The following is a 16,900-nucleotide window of genomic DNA, read 5'->3' as shown; positions in this document are numbered from 1 at the left end:
CGAAAATATGTAAATACAAAAGGGGATAGTGAAAAGGCGGAAAAGGCAAAGTAAAACATCAATACTTGTTTATTAAGTAGTTTTTATTTATTTAAGTGTTTAGATAATCGTCACTATCTCACTATTTGCGGCTCAACAAGGTAAAAACATGCCTGAAAGCATTTTTGGAGTAATTTCTTTCGTTTGAAATGTTATATGCATCTACAATTTATTCAAATCTAGCGGGTTTAATTTATGAAAGCACCAATTCATTTCTAAGTAACATTCAAAACAAAAACATATTGTATTGAGCTGGTAGTTACTGTATTTTAACATATTATGCATACCCAACAACTCATGTATTACGCCTTCCGTAGGCGCGACGGAATTCCGAGCGGAATATTTGTTCACAATACTTTGTTAGATCGAAGTGACAGATTTTGAAGAACTGTCACATCACAGTTGGAACTAAACATTTTACACAAGTGCAAATATAATCTGTAGCCCTAGTGAAAAAGGGTACAAGTCTCTGGCAGCGCAGGTGTAAAGGGGTGTAAGTTCCACGTAACACTTATGCCCTTATACACCTAAACTAATAAATATATATCACTTCTATGTCTCCCGCTATGGGGCTTTAACCGCATACGAAGTCATATATGGCGATTATGATAATATCATATCCGCCATATATGGCTATAGAATATTATTCAACTCTATTGACAACTATTAAAGTTCAAATTTGAAGAACAAAAAAATATTCCATGCGGTAATGGCTCGATTCTACTCACTATCGAGCCGAAATGAATCCAAGGCAGTCACAGATGGGAAAAATTCATTCCCATTTGTGCCCGCTGGCCACTTTTACTATGTAGGGGACCAAATTTTTTTTTTAAATTTTCCTTAGACAACATCAACAAAGATCAGCCAAAATGTATTCATACATGCAAAGCCAAAAAAATCGCGATTTCGGGGTTGGTCCCAAAATAAAGTACCTCAGTGTAGCGAGTAGAATCAAGCCCTGCATTTAAAGTCCCATGATAGAATTAGACGTTATTGCAAAGACATAAGGTCCATCGATGATGAGAAGTGTTGCTGTTATAGTATTTTTCTAACACGATGGATTCGGTGACAGGTGACACCATACAAATTATGTATAACCTAAAACGCCAAATTGTATTGATATGATATATCCCGATATGACGTACCCATCGTGTTTGAAAAATATTATTAGCAGAGTAAATTTCAGTACAAGAGTAGAACTGAAAGATTTCCATCGACAATTCTGTCGCGTTTATGGTAAGGAGATGTCGTTTAGGTAACAGTTCCACATGGGCGGTATTACAATAATTGAATGTATAATTATCTTCATTCGACTAGGTTATGGTTGCGTTTTGTATTTCGTTGCCGATAGCTTTCCTTTATAAATATGGTGACTGTGACGTTTATTTTAGCATATTACACTGAAAACAATCCACACCTAACAAAAATATATATTTCCCAATATATACTTTTTTCTCGAGCTAAGTATAACAGCTATACAATAATCTCTGTTAGACACCTAGAATGTGCTACTTTAATACTGTGATTAAATTGAATATACCACTAGGTTCACCAAACATCTGATCTGTCCTAGGATACATTAGGACAAGCATTAAATCTTATCTGAGGTTTCAAATCGCAGTACTAATTCCAAACATTAGTTCTCCTTTTTTCGCTTACCAGTTGGCGCTATAGAGGCGTGGCGTGTTGCATCACTGACGCCAACGATGTTGATAGCCCAGAATGTGCAAGTGTTATTTGAAACGTCAAATTTAAATCGTCGGATTATGACGTTTAAATAACACTCGCACAGTCTGTGTATCAAAATCGTTGCCAACTTAGCTTGGCCTAACTCTATGAAATATTTCTAGCTAGGCAATATGCTGCACTAGCGCCCCCAAGAGGCGAGTTCACTTGCGATATCCTTTATTGACATATGACAGACAAAATTAATCCGTAAAGCAAAGACACAAAGACTGATTTTATTTGCCTATAATTTTAGTAGTGTGTGCATCATAATTAGGTATTAATGATTCCGTGTTAAGTTTACTTAAACAATGTATTACTCTAAATGCCTCATCCTTTTGTAATGGGGCATAGCTGCAATCAGTTCTAACCATCATAACTCATAGATAACAAGACCTTGTTTGAAACCAGTACGATTTATTTAATCTTACCAAGACAACTGGTGCATTAAGTACATACAATACATATAAAGATCCATTATAGTTTAAGCGCTAATAGAAAATCACTAAGACAGACCAGGACTGCGCTATTCAGAAATATTTCCTCTCACTCTTAAGCATACAGGCCGTTAAATAATTGATAAAGGCTGCAACACACGCTCTATCTTGCATGGAACTAAGTGACATGATTACATTGATAGTGTTATGTAATATGCAATTCATCTTAAATCCACCTAACATAATTATTAACAGTAGCATTGTAATTGTTGGTATAAACAGTTAATTTGGTAATTAATTTAATATATTATATTTCTTAATCAGTTAGTTCATTTTTTTTTTCTTAAGCCAAGCCAGTTGAAACGTGTGATGCAGTCTTAAGTATTGTCATTGGAATAAGAGGTAAATAGACGATCACAATATATGTTCTAAAATTACAATTTGAAATTAGTCACTAACAAAAAAAAAAACTTTTTGAACTTACTCTCCATTTCTGGATTAGGCTTAACATGGACCCATGGATAAAACCAAATGAAAATAAAAATAAAGGCAAAATAATCTGTATGATTTATTCATTTCATAAATAATCTAAAATTGAATATCTAAAGGCATGACATAAGTCTACTAGTAAGTAATAATAAGAGGGTATTTACATAAAATAAAAAACAAAACATTATATTGATAAAAATAATAAAATGTACAACTTAAAATTTTTAAGGGTTATACTAGGTAGTGGTTATAAATCATATTGGGCAGTGACACACGCAACAACAATTATGTCAATATTTTTTATGCAGCCTGCCTCAACAAACTGACGGTTCAACATATTGTGACCGATACATCGAGGGCTAAGTGACGCTGTTCTGACTGCTGTCATCATTATTGTTGCTGGTTACCGTATTCTACAGATCTAACTGTAGAAGACTCTAGTTCAATCAGAAACCGTCATCGCTCGGCGACTCTACACTCGCCAAGCAGCTACTACATTGCATTGGCTCCCGCCTCGCTTATTCTAGTGTTTCCAAATAAATCAGTCGAAGCACACATCACAGAACGAATTGAAAATGCCAGGGACTATGTGGAATAACAGTATTTCATAGTTCATTTCTTTCAAAAAAATATAACGACATGATTTTTTTATACTCCACTCTGCAATAAGCATGGGTATGATGGGAAACTTACATCTAATACTGTAACTACCGTATAGTATGGCTTTAATAAGCAAGATATTTAAAACAATTTAGGCATGTACGGAAGTGGTGTTGATGCTACTGCAATAATACTCATTTTATTTTCAAAAGAACACTTCACCCGAACAGTAGGTAGTAATTCTGCCAGGTTATCGAATTCAATTTATAAGATACTTATTTGAGTTTAGGCTTCCTTTTTTCCTAAGTTGATTTGCAACTTAGAATCCATGTATGAACAATGGGGAGAAGTGTTTTATTTTTTTGTAAAGTAAAACTATGGAATTCACACTAAAATGTGACAAAATGTATTTAACCAGTTGCGAAATGCCTGTAGTTAATAAATAACAAAAAAAATATTGCACAAATAAATACTAGCAGTCAAAAGTAGAGCTAGGAACTTGTGACAGTTGTGATTGTGACAATTAATAGCGTAGACGATAGCGAACAAGTCAATATTTACCAATATTTTCGATAAACTCATAACTGTCAAGTTCCTAGCTAAACTGCATAAAATACTCATAATTACTCAACAGATCTCATATACAATTGCAAATGATATCATATACCATTAATTATTTCGTTTTTTGCATCTCAAAATCAATAATATAAGTAACTTAGTTACATTCGATTACATATTACACTATCATTTAACTGAAAAATCTCAAAATGTTAAAGTAACAAGAGCAGCCCCCTTCATAAAAAAATATGTTCGTTCGTTCTTTTGTTAAACTTACGTACCACTTGGTCGGTTGGCAATAAGCGTGGCTTCCAGTTGAATATTTATGTCAGAAACGTCTCTAGTCATTCAACAAAGGGGTGCATTTCGTAAGAGCACGACACATAGAATGGGTAAGCGATCAGAAAATAAGATTATAAAACTGTGTAGAGGCGAAGATAACTGAGGATGCACGATACGCACTTTTAATAGTTTCAGAAATAAGCACCTAGTCCTTATATTCACAACAGCCACACGATAGAATATACAACCGTAACACCTAATTTCAGTAACGATCTAATGCGAATAACTCCTATACAAACGCCCCCATTTCAAAAATATTTAAACATTGCTCAACCAAAATAACTTTTTGTAGCACTCAGATGTTTCGACTTGTGTTGTTATATTACTACACATCGATTGACAATAATTAAATATTTTCTTTTTATTGTTAAGGGTTCCTTTATTATAGTAATTTATACATAAGATAATACAAAGATATGGAAATAACAGGGTAATCCAGGGTACATAAGTACCGAAACAACACTAGAAGTGGGATTTCGTGAAACAGATATTCTACGCTTAAGCTATGTCTAATGACTACTGAATGCGGAATCATATAATTTAATATATTATATCATTTCCACACATAAATATAAATCTTATGACAGTCTAAAATAACATTACAGTTGTCGGCTAGTACTTTTTAACACTTTTAAGAAATTGTAAACGTAAGCCGCAGACTTGACTGCCATACTAGAATACTTTTAAACAAGAAATCTCGCAATAAGCCCAAACACTGTGAATAATATTTATTGAAATGAAGTGTAAGTTATAGTTTTGATATGCTGTTGGTTAATGGAATATATATACTGATGTAATGTAATTCTGGAACAACGAAAAGAAAATGAATGGACACAATATTCTTACTATCAGTGTATGCGGCATTCATCGGCAATGCATCCCACTACGGTATTCTATTTTATTTCATAAAGCATCAACACTAACATTTACAAGTTCTATTTATATATTTAGGTTTTGTTAAAGTTAATATAAGATGTTCACTTCAATTCCAGTTGAAATGCTAAATATGTCATAATCGGTATCGGGAATAACGTTTTAACCAACCTGCAGTCAAATATACTTTTGTACAAATATGGAATGTGATGTTTGATAACAAAATATAATGATATATGCACCGTTTTCATAAGAAAAAATCATTAAGACATAATAATAAATAGTCGTACGAAGCGAAATAAAGTTTAGCATATAATTTACTAACAAAATACCTATTTGATTTCTAGAAAAATAGTATTCAGATCGCGCACACAAAATACCTATTTTCTAAGTGAAATAAAGTATAATCAGTGAAGGAATTATAATAAGCATTATTATTTTATATAGAAAATAATTGGATGAAAGCATGATTTTGTTATCCAAATAATAATTTACTGTTTTATAATAATTAATGGCTGATATTAACTAACCAATTAATTAGGTAACTCGCAACAGAACAGTAACATCTGCGTATTAAGATACAAAATATTTATACATGTATAACTTTACAATGGCTTTAACCTGGATTCATGGGTTGAAACAGTTACAAAATATAATATGTATACTTGAGTTCTATGTAGCATCGTGAAATGTTTATATGCAAAAATGACCAATCACAACATTACTGTCTCTAGGTTACAAGAAAGAAAAATCTGGCATAGACAGACCTACTTTTAATATCCTACATTTGACTGGTATATTCACTGTTAGATTTGACACATTCGATGGAGGCATCAGATCCTTTTTAGTGATGTCTGGCGACATTATTACCATCTGTCCCCGTCTCATGCAATTTACTGCTGCATAAGAAAGCAAGTGACATAATTCAAAATATAAGACTAATTAGGTCTCGAACAGATTTAGGTTTAGAATAGTCACTTGAGCTATATAGTTCCGCTAAGATACTACATAGAAAACGCGATATAACAACGCTAGTACAATAAGCAAGTTTAGCTAAACTGGTTGGTTGACTGCGGTGGAAACTGCGGTCGCATGGGTTGCCCCATGGCCATCGCCGGCATCGGTGCCCCGGGCATGCCCATTACCATGCCTGGCTGTTGCTGAAATAGGGAGCACGGTTCATTAAAAAAGGTTGATCATAAGACTTCTTACATTTAAATGGGGTTGATACGTTCCAAATTTTTGATGATAATATTTTGCTCGTACAGTCACGTGTAAAAATATGGGTGCACACAAGTTCCTACAAAATATGTCCCAAAGCTCTTATATCAGCGAATTAAGAGCTATGGGACATACTTTTGAGTAAGTTGCGTGAACCCCTATTTTTACACTTGACTGTAGAAGACCGAGCGTGTATTTAGTTACACTTTAGCTACCATCCGTCTTTTTACCGAACAAGAACTATGGTCTCCGTGTTACCTTGGGTAAAAATACTGATGTATGTCAGACTGTTTCCACCTACAGGCCTACTTAGTGAAATTCGGTGAGCAGGACAGATTATAGTATTTTTGTCGATTTAGATTTTGGAGACTATTTAAAATAGCGGAACCATGGGAGATAATATACAGCTCACAGAGCTACTAGTAATAGGACTTGTATTTCCCATTACTAGTATCCGCTTTTACTAGGCTGCTACTTATGTATCCGGAAACATAAAAATAACAAACATCTATAGCTATAAATAGTTTATCTACACACATATCATAAACCCTCTATGATGCTTTCAAAATCCGCAAATAATGGTCAACATTACGATAAACTATTTTGTTACAACAAATTTCTTATCAGTACCCCTAGTGTAAATATTTTCGACAGCGAAACGTGACGTACGCGTTTGCGTTAAGTGTCATTTTGTATGAGATTTTTGACTTTCCAAAACGTCCCGCTTGGCGCGCTGTTCAAAAACCCATACAAAATGAGACTTAACGCAAACGCGTACGTCACGTTTCGCTGTCGAAAATATTTACACTAGGGGTACTGTTATAATATTGTAATTTCTTCATAACTACATCAAAATCGATTTGGTTACGACATTCAATTTTGGAACATCTCTGAAAAAAAAAGCAATTCGATTTGACCTCTATTCTAATTAATATCAGTCGAGAAGCCTTTTTGTTCGAAATGAAATGTCAGTTGCATACAATTTTAACATATCTCGCATGTTAAAGCCTGACCAGGAATATACACCGTGTTGTTTTTGATTTCCGTTAATTTCAAGGGTGCATTCCTGAGCTTAAACTAAGTAACTTTCTCAAAGATACCGGTATTCTAATTAACTCCATTTCGGAGAAGGCCCTTACGAGCGTATACACTTGCCTTAGGGCCTGTTTATATATTGATTAGTGTTTAGTACGAGTGTATACATTTGCTACTAAGTACTATCTCGTACGATAGATGTTTGAAATGACATTGATATGTCAATTCATGCATTTTGAGCGTTTTTTTTTTAATTCGGCCATAAGCACAAGACCACCTCAATTTAACTCTCTAAAACACTGATACACATTGACTTTCGGTGAAACTTACTCTCCAAAAGTCGATCCATGCACTATTTTTGAGTTTACCCACGCCGAAAATCGTAAAAAAATCATCGCAAGAAAATTTTACAAGTAAATCCGTTGAAGAAAAAACAAAGTTTTTTTTTTAAATAATGCTACTTACAATGTAAAACCAATTGATAGACGTATGAAACAAACTGTATTCTGTTTCCAAAGAGTTCAATTTTTAATGTCGTATATGAATTTTAATATCGTTCCAGTAAGTGGCTTATTCCGGATACATAAGCATCAGTTCCCGTTGTTCCCAACATCATTTGAACGTTTATAATAGTTACAGCATTCAATTTTGAATAATTTCTGAGAGAAAGGGTTAAGTTGATAAACAAAACACAATATAAAACTATTAGGTATATTGACGACCGGTTCGGCCTGGTCGGTAGTGAAACCGATGATCCTGGATTCATCTCCCAGGAAGGGCATTGGTTTGTGTGATGAGCACGGATATTTGTACCTGAGTCATGGGTGTTTTCTACGTATTTCAGTATTTGTATATTATATATTTTTGTCTGAGTACCCACAACCCAACTTTTCTTGAGCTTACTGTCGGCTTAGTTTAATATTTATTATATACTAATATCCAAAATATACTAAGGTATACTATTCGTATTTATGCAGTGTGACATTATACGCCATCAACAGTTCGAGCTCTATTCCTACATTATGAATATTCTGGTTTCTTGTTAAATGATTTCTTAAATCTTTTCCTATTTGAAACACTTTTTATGCCGTTATAATTCACATAATGGTATAATGGAATTTTATAAACTTTGAAACGTGTATATATAACTATGTAGATATAACTCTTACAATTCGGAGATAAATGTTCATCGTAACCCAGAATAAAAACTATCCTTTAGATTTAAATTGGCCGAAAATTAGAATAACAGGGAAATAGTATAAAGAACTTTTTTAAGAAAAACATATGACATGCTTTCCATCATAGCATCCATGCAGTCAAATTGTTTACGCTAGACCCAAAATTCTACACACAGTTTCTAACGGAAAAAGAATAAGGAATAATACCAAAACACAGATCTGACACACCTAACCAAATGAGTTTGGAAACAAAAGTACCTACAAAGATGGATAATCTTGATTGTAAGTATTACTTTGATTCAAATATAAAAACTATAAAACTAATTAGATTTACAGTTAGTGGAACATCTGTACATCGGTATTATTCTCAGGTATAAATATATAAACAATTAAAACATATAACTAGACAGTATACCATACCTTAAGTGCGTATTTAACGGTGACGTTATTTGAGGACGTCTGTGTCACAAAGTCGGACGCCATTTAGTCTTTCGTTAATTGTTAAAGAATGAGAGAAGAGAGTAAATACGTAGATTATGGATATATAAACATTAATAGGGACGATTTTGATAACATTATCGAAGAGTAATTGACGATAATAGCAAATTATTTACATTTAGGCGATTTACCATACGGTTTCCAAAAATGCAAGACTGGTCTTTCATTTTTGAGGCGATCAAACTACGCAAAGTACTTGCCGTAAGCATAAGGCGTGGGCGCTAGCGGAAAGTGTTAAATCTAAAAATAAAGCGGAAAAACAAATAGCACAACTTACCATAACGTAATGCGGGGGGTGGTATGTATGGGGCAAAGTATGGGGCATGGGCGGGAGATTCATGCCTGGACCCTGCAAAAACGCAAATAAAAAGGGATGCTGGCATGCTACAGGAAGAAAAAGAGCAGAAAGTAAAATGAGCTGTAAGTTAATAGCAAAAGAATAAAATAAACTAGCGGAAACATAGTCGCAAACTGCAACGAGGAAAGCTTTTTGGAGTGTTGTCTTGGTTTGATTTTCGGCTATTTGAAGTATAATAATACTTGTCGGTTGTACGGTGCAAAATACATATACAGTTTCATATGTTTAGTTAATCTCTGAATAACAGCAAAAGGGAAATTAACTACACTTTCTCTAAATATATTCATTTCTGTCACTCTTACAACGATGGCGTTCAAGATCAAGATTGTGGCAGAATGGTTAAAATGAAATGGCTGCACTTTGATTGCCCAGAATCGTATTTACGAGGCTTAATTTATTGGAAGGTACAACCGACAATGATTCCTAGTGTCTTACCATTGGGCGGTATCCCGCGCCGGTGGTGGCCTGCATGGGCTGGGGGCTCCACGCGGCGCCCGGCTTCGATCCGTTCTTTGGCGAGTTCCACTGCATCGGCCTAACCAGGTTTACGTCAGTTAACAGTCACGTGGGGGTAAGGAAATAGGCAGAGTTAAAACAGTAGGCAGAATTAACTTTCTTCCGTCATTACAGAAGAGGGTTCTGCGTATAGTCTAAGAGATTTTAGGGTGTTCTAATAGTATACGCGATGTGAAATATGGGAATCCTGGCTGCCTTATTTTCATGAACACTAGTGTATTTTGCATCGAAAGATGCCTTATCCCTATAGACGTACATAAATAAGCCGTGTTTCGAAATAAAAACCTCTAACAAAATTAAAACACGACGGCAGTAACTTGGGCCACAAGTACGGACGGCATGCGTGCTTGGCTGTTTGTTTGCGTGCAGAGACGTGCTGATTTGTGCAAGGACCCAGGTAATATTTTTAGCTATAGAGCCAATCATGTTGAGGAATTGAGTCGTGTCGGCGTTGAACAAATGTGTGCCTGGTGTATTAAATTAAAATTGCAATTTTGTTTGGAGATTTTTACGGGTTTTTTAATGCTCCCACGTAGCAAACAACCAAACTTAGTAAAGGCATCTGCTTGGAGATCAACAAAAGGTTATAACAACCCATTTTATTTTTAATATTGTTGTCCGAATGGCTACTTTAAATCAAAGATACATTGATTGAGTAAGATGTGCAAAATCTAAAACAATTTCGTGCTTCGAATATGACACGTAAACGAGAAGGAGCTGTATAGCTCCATACATTTTGCGGTAAAGTTGACGTTTGACAATTCAGTGACCGCAAAATATATGGCGCAGTAAAGTGCCATCTGTTTTGGATGCCAAACTAATGGGTATGTTTTTTCTTTAGACTTTACCTCACTATTATAGTCGCCATCATATATATCGGAGCGGCCAAGTGCTCACAATTATCTGAACACACCTATATTGTCAAGGCGCTAGAGTGCATGTTCAAGTAGTTTTGAGTACCTCGGTCGCTCCGATATCTGTGATGGCGATTTTACAATCAATTATCTTTGCTTTAAATTGATAGTTTTAATTCTTACTAGTACTGAAAGTCGCGACGTTCAGATTTCGCTAAAAGATAGAACAAAAACTTTCCCGAGAAGAAATGTATATCGTAGTAATTAACAATGAAATAACAGATGCTTCTACTTAAATGCATTTTATAATGCTCTTTCTTTTACTAATCTAATAACGTCATTCTCAGGCTATTTAGCATTCCTAAACTATTTTTAAACGGACTAAAGCGGTAAACAAATAAAACCCTAAGGTTTAGTAAAAGAAAGGCATGATCAAAATTTCAATTGATAATTATATTAAACTAGCGTAAATGGATCACTTCACGATGGTTTTCTAGAATAGGTATTATGGAGGATTAGGTATAAAGTTTAAGACGAAATCTTCATATGTAAAAATTATATTGAAAAAATATGGACAAATACTTTTCATTCACTTACACAATGGGTATATTGTTATGAATTGTCAATATTTTTGTCTTAAACTTTATTATAAAAACCTAGCTACCACAGTACAAATTCAGACTTCAAATGCCCGATTAAGGGTTTAATTTACTAAAATCATTCAAGCATAATAAAAGAAAAAAATGTTCTGTTGAATACAAGTTACAGTACATCTTTTAAGGCACTTTTTATGCATCTAAAAATCCATGTGAACTACTATCTGAAGTCACACACTTATCCAAAGTGAAAGTGCCTTTAGACTAGTAATACTTGAACAGATTCAACAGAGCAAGTCTACGAAAGTTCTAATTGTGTACCTGAATTTAATAATATCGCAAACCACTGTAAGCAGTTTGGATATCATTTAGCGAAGGTACTGAAGAGGAAATGCACTTACTTCGGTGCCGCGGCGGATTTGTTGATGGTAAGATTGTTGGCCAAGGAGGCGAGCGACGAGTCCAAGTCACCCGTCAACACTTTATTGGGTTGCTGCTGCTGCTGTTGACCTGCTAAGACGGATGTTATTAACATGGTACAATACTTTGAATGAATATGACAGGCCACGTGGGGATGATATTATGGAAAAGGTGACAAGTCTTAAATCATAAGGAGCATTGCTTTTAGCATTGCTCGATGGTGATATTGCGGTTAGTTGGTGGCGCCGCTTGCACCGCGGTGAGGTCGCGATTGCTAAAATGAACTGTAATTGTAAGGTCTGCCGATCGCTGTCTACGTCTTGTACGGCATTTGTTAACAAATAGACGTTGCAAGAATGTACATTTATGATCGATAGATACATATGGTCGAATATTTTATGATGATGGATATGTCTTCAGGCATAACTACGCTGTTGGTTTAACAGCACCTGTTAAATTGAAATAATGAACAGTGTATGAATTTAGAGGCGATCAACTAAATGGAGCTAATAAAAATTAAGAGCACTAGACGTGAGCAACAAGTTTGACGTTGTTAAACATAAAATAAAAGCATAATGTGCACTAAATTAATTGCAATTTATGGAAAAGTGACACATTAATATTTTATATACAGACCTTATAATGTAAACAATAAACAAAAAACCTACTAGCAAACTGTAACTACATGTGTAGACTAGAGATGCAGAGGCACTAAAGTGCAGGGTTTTATCCGAAGACCGCCACAAATATTCTATCAAAACTTTATAAAATAATCAAGCGTCACATGGGGTAAGTTGGCCGACTAGTTGAATTGCCAGTTTTCTAATTGTGATGTTTTTAGGCAAAATGTAGCACATTATCGGTTGCCAATAAGGTTGATTTCTAATTGTATTCTCATTACAGTAAAGCCTTAAAGCGACTTACAAAAAGTTAACTTTTAGCTTCGCAACGGCACAATTACCGAGTTATTGTCTCATTATAAGTACATCGACCATTTGACGCTCTGCGCATTCTGAGACCGAGACATGTTTGATATGCAAACAAAAAAGCACACGACAACAAGTGGGCACTCAAAACAATCCATCCAAATGATTCCGAACCCATAGCTGACATCGGCACCATCGGCTGTCTTGCGGGCGAGCCGAACATCATCGGCTGCGGCGCGCCCACGGGCATGGCGTCGCCGAAGGGCGGCGCGGCCGCCGTGGGCTGCGGCTGTTGGGTTATCGGTTGGGACTTGGCGGGGGAGCCCCCCAGGGACATTCGCATGACTTCTTCGAGATCGTCGAAGGCGGATTTGGGTTGGGGGGGATGCGCCGGCGGCGGCGGGCGCGCGGGGGAGGCGGAGATGGGTTGGGTGGGGTCTCCCATACCCATGAATGGGTTTGCCGCGGCAGCTTGCAAGAAATTTACATAGATAAGAAATGGATACATAGAATAATATGTGCACAAGTGAAAACGCTATTATGCAGTAATTGGAATTATGACCTTTTTAAAATATTTTTCCATTTTATTAGCATCACATTTAATTATACGTCAATACTTACACATAACGTTTTCACTTAACCATCACCAGATATATGAAAGTTCTAAGTTTACAAAAGTGGGAAAATATAAGAATATGGTTGCCATGTGATAAGAAATCTATACTTTATCGAATATAAAGTCAGACATACAAATATACAGTAACTATTAAAATAGTCCGGCTATTATATTACATTACATCATTCAATAAGATAAAAGTGACGTTTTCTCATAATAAATAATGTTGTCTCCATTTTTCATACAAAAATTATAATATTAACCGTTATATTATCTACCTATCACACGGCAACACTGAACTACATTCGCCTCACCTGTGGTATCAGTGTTATTGAAAACGTTAGAGAAGTTAGCCTCAGAGACGAAAGTGTTGTTCTGCTGCGGCGGGAACGGCGTGAAACCGTTGGTCGGTTGCTGGGGCCACACCGGCGCCGGTTGTGGGGCCGCTAGAAAGTTGCCCAACCAATATATAAATGCAGTCACCTAATTCGAGTTCATTTAGCTTCTCCAGCCCAGTCATTGTTTATACAAAAATATGTATCTGGCAAGAAACAGTCCGTTTAAGCTGGCTCTGCATAGAGTTTGCATCGACAGAATATGGAGATGCCAAAATAAACGTCATATACTCATAGGAATTTGACGTTTATGATTTCACTTCCAAGCTCGCCGCTTGCCAAGTAGTAGCTCGGTCTGACTCTATTAACAAATATCTATTATTATTACTTTTATTCGACTAACACAAACGAGGGTTTGGCAAGTGTATGTTGTGTATATTTCTTTGCACTCTGTAGACCAAACACCTAGGTAAATTTTAATAGACGAGGGGTAGAGAGACATGCTTTCTTGATTGTGAGAGCGACATGACTTTTATATTACACAGCAGCATTTTTTTTGTTTCTACTGCAGTTGTGTTTCTAAATATTGTATTTTCACTGTAGTTTGATACAGTACAATTTTATGTATGGAAACCATAACAACGCATTGGAACTTGAAAGTGTTTTTTTCTCTCTATGTTGTGTTCATTGCAAAACTATAATATCAAGTCCTCCGAACATTTTACTGACTGCATTAATATCTAGGGCAGAAAGATTGTGCTGTCACCATCCCCAGAAGCTTGGGATGTGCTTTATGTACAGTGTTAAGGATATCAATATATTACTGTGCTATATTATTGCGAGGCAATATTTGACGAACTTTTAAAGAATTTTGTAATCTCCAGAAAAAGAGAGGCTAAGTAGACAAATTATTTAAGCTTGATGACTCAACAACAATATGGAGCCATTTCAGTCAAATATTGCCTCAATAATATTATGTTTCTACCTGAACCCACACTATACAATACCTAATCTATTATTTTCTAGTCATATTAATAAACTCAAGTATAAGTCAGTTAAACAGCTCTAGTTATTTTTTATGAAACATTTCTTACTATCAGTTGAGTGACATTAATTAATTAACAAGAAGTTAAATACAATCCAATTATATTTACAACACTTTGTATGATCACATTAAGATTGTAATCTTTAGATCAAATCCATAGATCCAGGTAGGAAGATCTACAGATTTTTTTTCAAGACATCCATTTTTTTCTGAATCGTGTCTTTGCACGGCATTGATCAATGTTTTGAATATGATACATCAGAAAAGAGGATAATAGTGTACCTAATACAATAATCAGGATGTGTAAGAAGTGAATTTAACATACATCCGACTGAAAAACCTGGAAGCTGTACTTACCTCCAAACATGTCAGCAAACGGATTGCCGAGCGACAGCAAGTCGTCCGAGGCTTTGCTGGCGGCACTGGCGGCGTCCGCCGGCGTGGGCCCGAACAGGTCCACGATGGACTGGTTCTGGTTGGCAGGCGGTGCGGACGAGAGGAACGGGTTGTTTGCCGCGTTCGTCGGAGACTGAACTTTGTTCTGAAAGGAATACGGCTGCTTTTTGAAGGTCTCTTGTGGGTATGTACCGTCACCAGAAGGAAAACATGGACAGACTATAAAAAAAAATATTGCCGTTTAGAAAATACGTAAATTTGACGTGATTCACGAGTCGATGCGGTTTTTATGGAATTTGAAGTCATGAAACATAATAGATCGGAGCTCAGACACCCAAGCAAGGCATATGAGACCAATATACGTTGTTTCCTGCAAACATGAATTTTCTTTGCGAACATAAATCTAAATCGTATACCGGGAAGACAGAAGCTCAAATGAACGAGGGATATTATATTATTAAATATTTAAAAACGATATATAGTAAATTATGTAACCTTTGAAATGAAGAACAAAATACATATATGTATACTTATATATACTCAACAATAACAACATATTTAGTGAGAGTGAGAGCATGTTCAATATCTTGATAAGCGAAATAAGTTATTAAATAATATCATATATAAACGTTAAGAATGGAAGTAAGAAGGTATTGTTGATGATTTTACGAAAGCCACACATTAAATAAAAGTGTCTCTTAGAGTCTATAGCAGTGGTGGGCAAAGTAAGGTTTTTATCCGGCCCGCCTCCGGTCCTTCGAAATAATTTGTATAAGACCCGCGAAATAAAAAAAATGCATTTTTCCTGCAATTCTGGCCCTCTAAAATGTCTTAAACTTTCTGCCCCCCCCCCCCCCCTTGAAGAAAGTTTGCCCACCACTGGTCTATAGAATCGTGATGTTAAAACAATTCTAATTGCATATTGAACTGACCGTCCCTTCACAATACAATATTAAAAATAAATTACATACATAAATTATATAAATAAACGTAAATTGCTGAAATAATACACACAATAACAAATGATACAATCGCAGTAACATTTCACTCGTCCCATAACCACAACTATGCCCATATCTTACTATAATGACGGAAAGGTCTTCCTCGCCCGTCCATTCCTCCCCTTGTAATAAATGCACCTGAAATATACGCCACGTGAAAATATATGGTCGATTTTTACATGTTGTGTTGGCCATCTTATATTTTGGTGCGTCTGTCTGATATGTTCATTAGTAACCCACACTAGGTTTACCGGGAGACAATACATTCCACAATTAGCATAGTAGCAAGTGTAATAGGTGTAAACCGTTCTTATGAATAATTAATAAATAAATAAATGAGTCCTCTTCTCTGATACAGTAATAATCCGTAGTTTTACGAATATGTGACCGTCCATAAGAAAAGGGTCTTTATGGCAGTTTCTAGTTACGGAGACATTGACGTTTTTGTAAAATGCTTCAAAATTATCGTTTTTTTGTTGTATACAAAATAGTAAAATATACAGATAGACGTGTATTTGTAGCTCTGTACTTCACTAGTGTACGTTGAGTATCTCTATATTAAAATCTGTTGATAAAAATTGTTTAGTAAAATGTAGTTGTAACTGTTTCTTATAAGCATGTTTAATGTATATACATTAATACATATACATATATGTATATACATAGGTATACTTTATTTTACGGGTAGGTACAAAAATTTTTCGCTGACGGCAAATCTCTCACTTGGCGACGGCGTGGCAAAACGTAGCCGTACTTCCTTTGTCATTTACCGCCGATATCACCGTCTCCCCTACACGCGACAATTCGCTTGCCGCACTCTTCACGCGCTGTTCTTATGTAAT

At 35.5% G+C, this 16,900-nt stretch overlaps 2 protein-coding genes across 9 annotated transcripts in view; one reads left to right on the top strand and one right to left on the bottom strand.

Moving 5' to 3' along the window:
* The window catches only part of LOC133534439 (putative peptidyl-prolyl cis-trans isomerase dodo), a 380,955-nt gene that overhangs the window by 256,857 nt on the left and 107,198 nt on the right, over positions 1 to 16,900 (top strand). The window lies entirely within an intron of this gene.
* The window catches only part of LOC133534428 (phosphatidylinositol-binding clathrin assembly protein LAP), a 49,656-nt gene continuing 35,512 nt past the window's right edge, over positions 2,757 to 16,900 (bottom strand). For 2 of the 8 annotated variants that reach the window (XM_061873538.1, XM_061873536.1), the window contains 7 exons: positions 15,019 to 15,202; positions 13,596 to 13,727; positions 12,840 to 13,136; positions 11,721 to 11,832; positions 9,789 to 9,888; positions 9,273 to 9,344; positions 2,757 to 6,223 (listed from right to left, as the gene is read on the bottom strand). In XM_061873538.1, the coding sequence (XP_061729522.1) occupies positions 6,113 to 6,223; positions 9,273 to 9,344; positions 9,789 to 9,888; positions 11,721 to 11,832; positions 12,840 to 13,136; positions 13,596 to 13,727; positions 15,019 to 15,202 (1,008 nt within the window). In that variant the 3' untranslated portion in view covers positions 2,757 to 6,112. The remainder of the gene's footprint in view (positions 6,224 to 9,272; positions 9,345 to 9,788; positions 9,889 to 11,720; positions 11,833 to 12,839; positions 13,137 to 13,595; positions 13,728 to 15,018; positions 15,203 to 16,900) is intronic. The other 6 variants (XM_061873537.1, XM_061873539.1, XM_061873542.1 and 3 more) reach the window with 6 other exon arrangements.

The sequence above is a fragment of the Cydia pomonella genome, chromosome 2 (genome assembly GCF_033807575.1).
Source record: "Cydia pomonella isolate Wapato2018A chromosome 2, ilCydPomo1, whole genome shotgun sequence".
Classification (NCBI taxonomy): Eukaryota; Metazoa; Arthropoda; class Insecta; order Lepidoptera; family Tortricidae; genus Cydia; species Cydia pomonella.
Note: the sequence above shows the minus strand (reverse complement) of the source record. Positions and strands in the feature narration are given on the sequence as shown.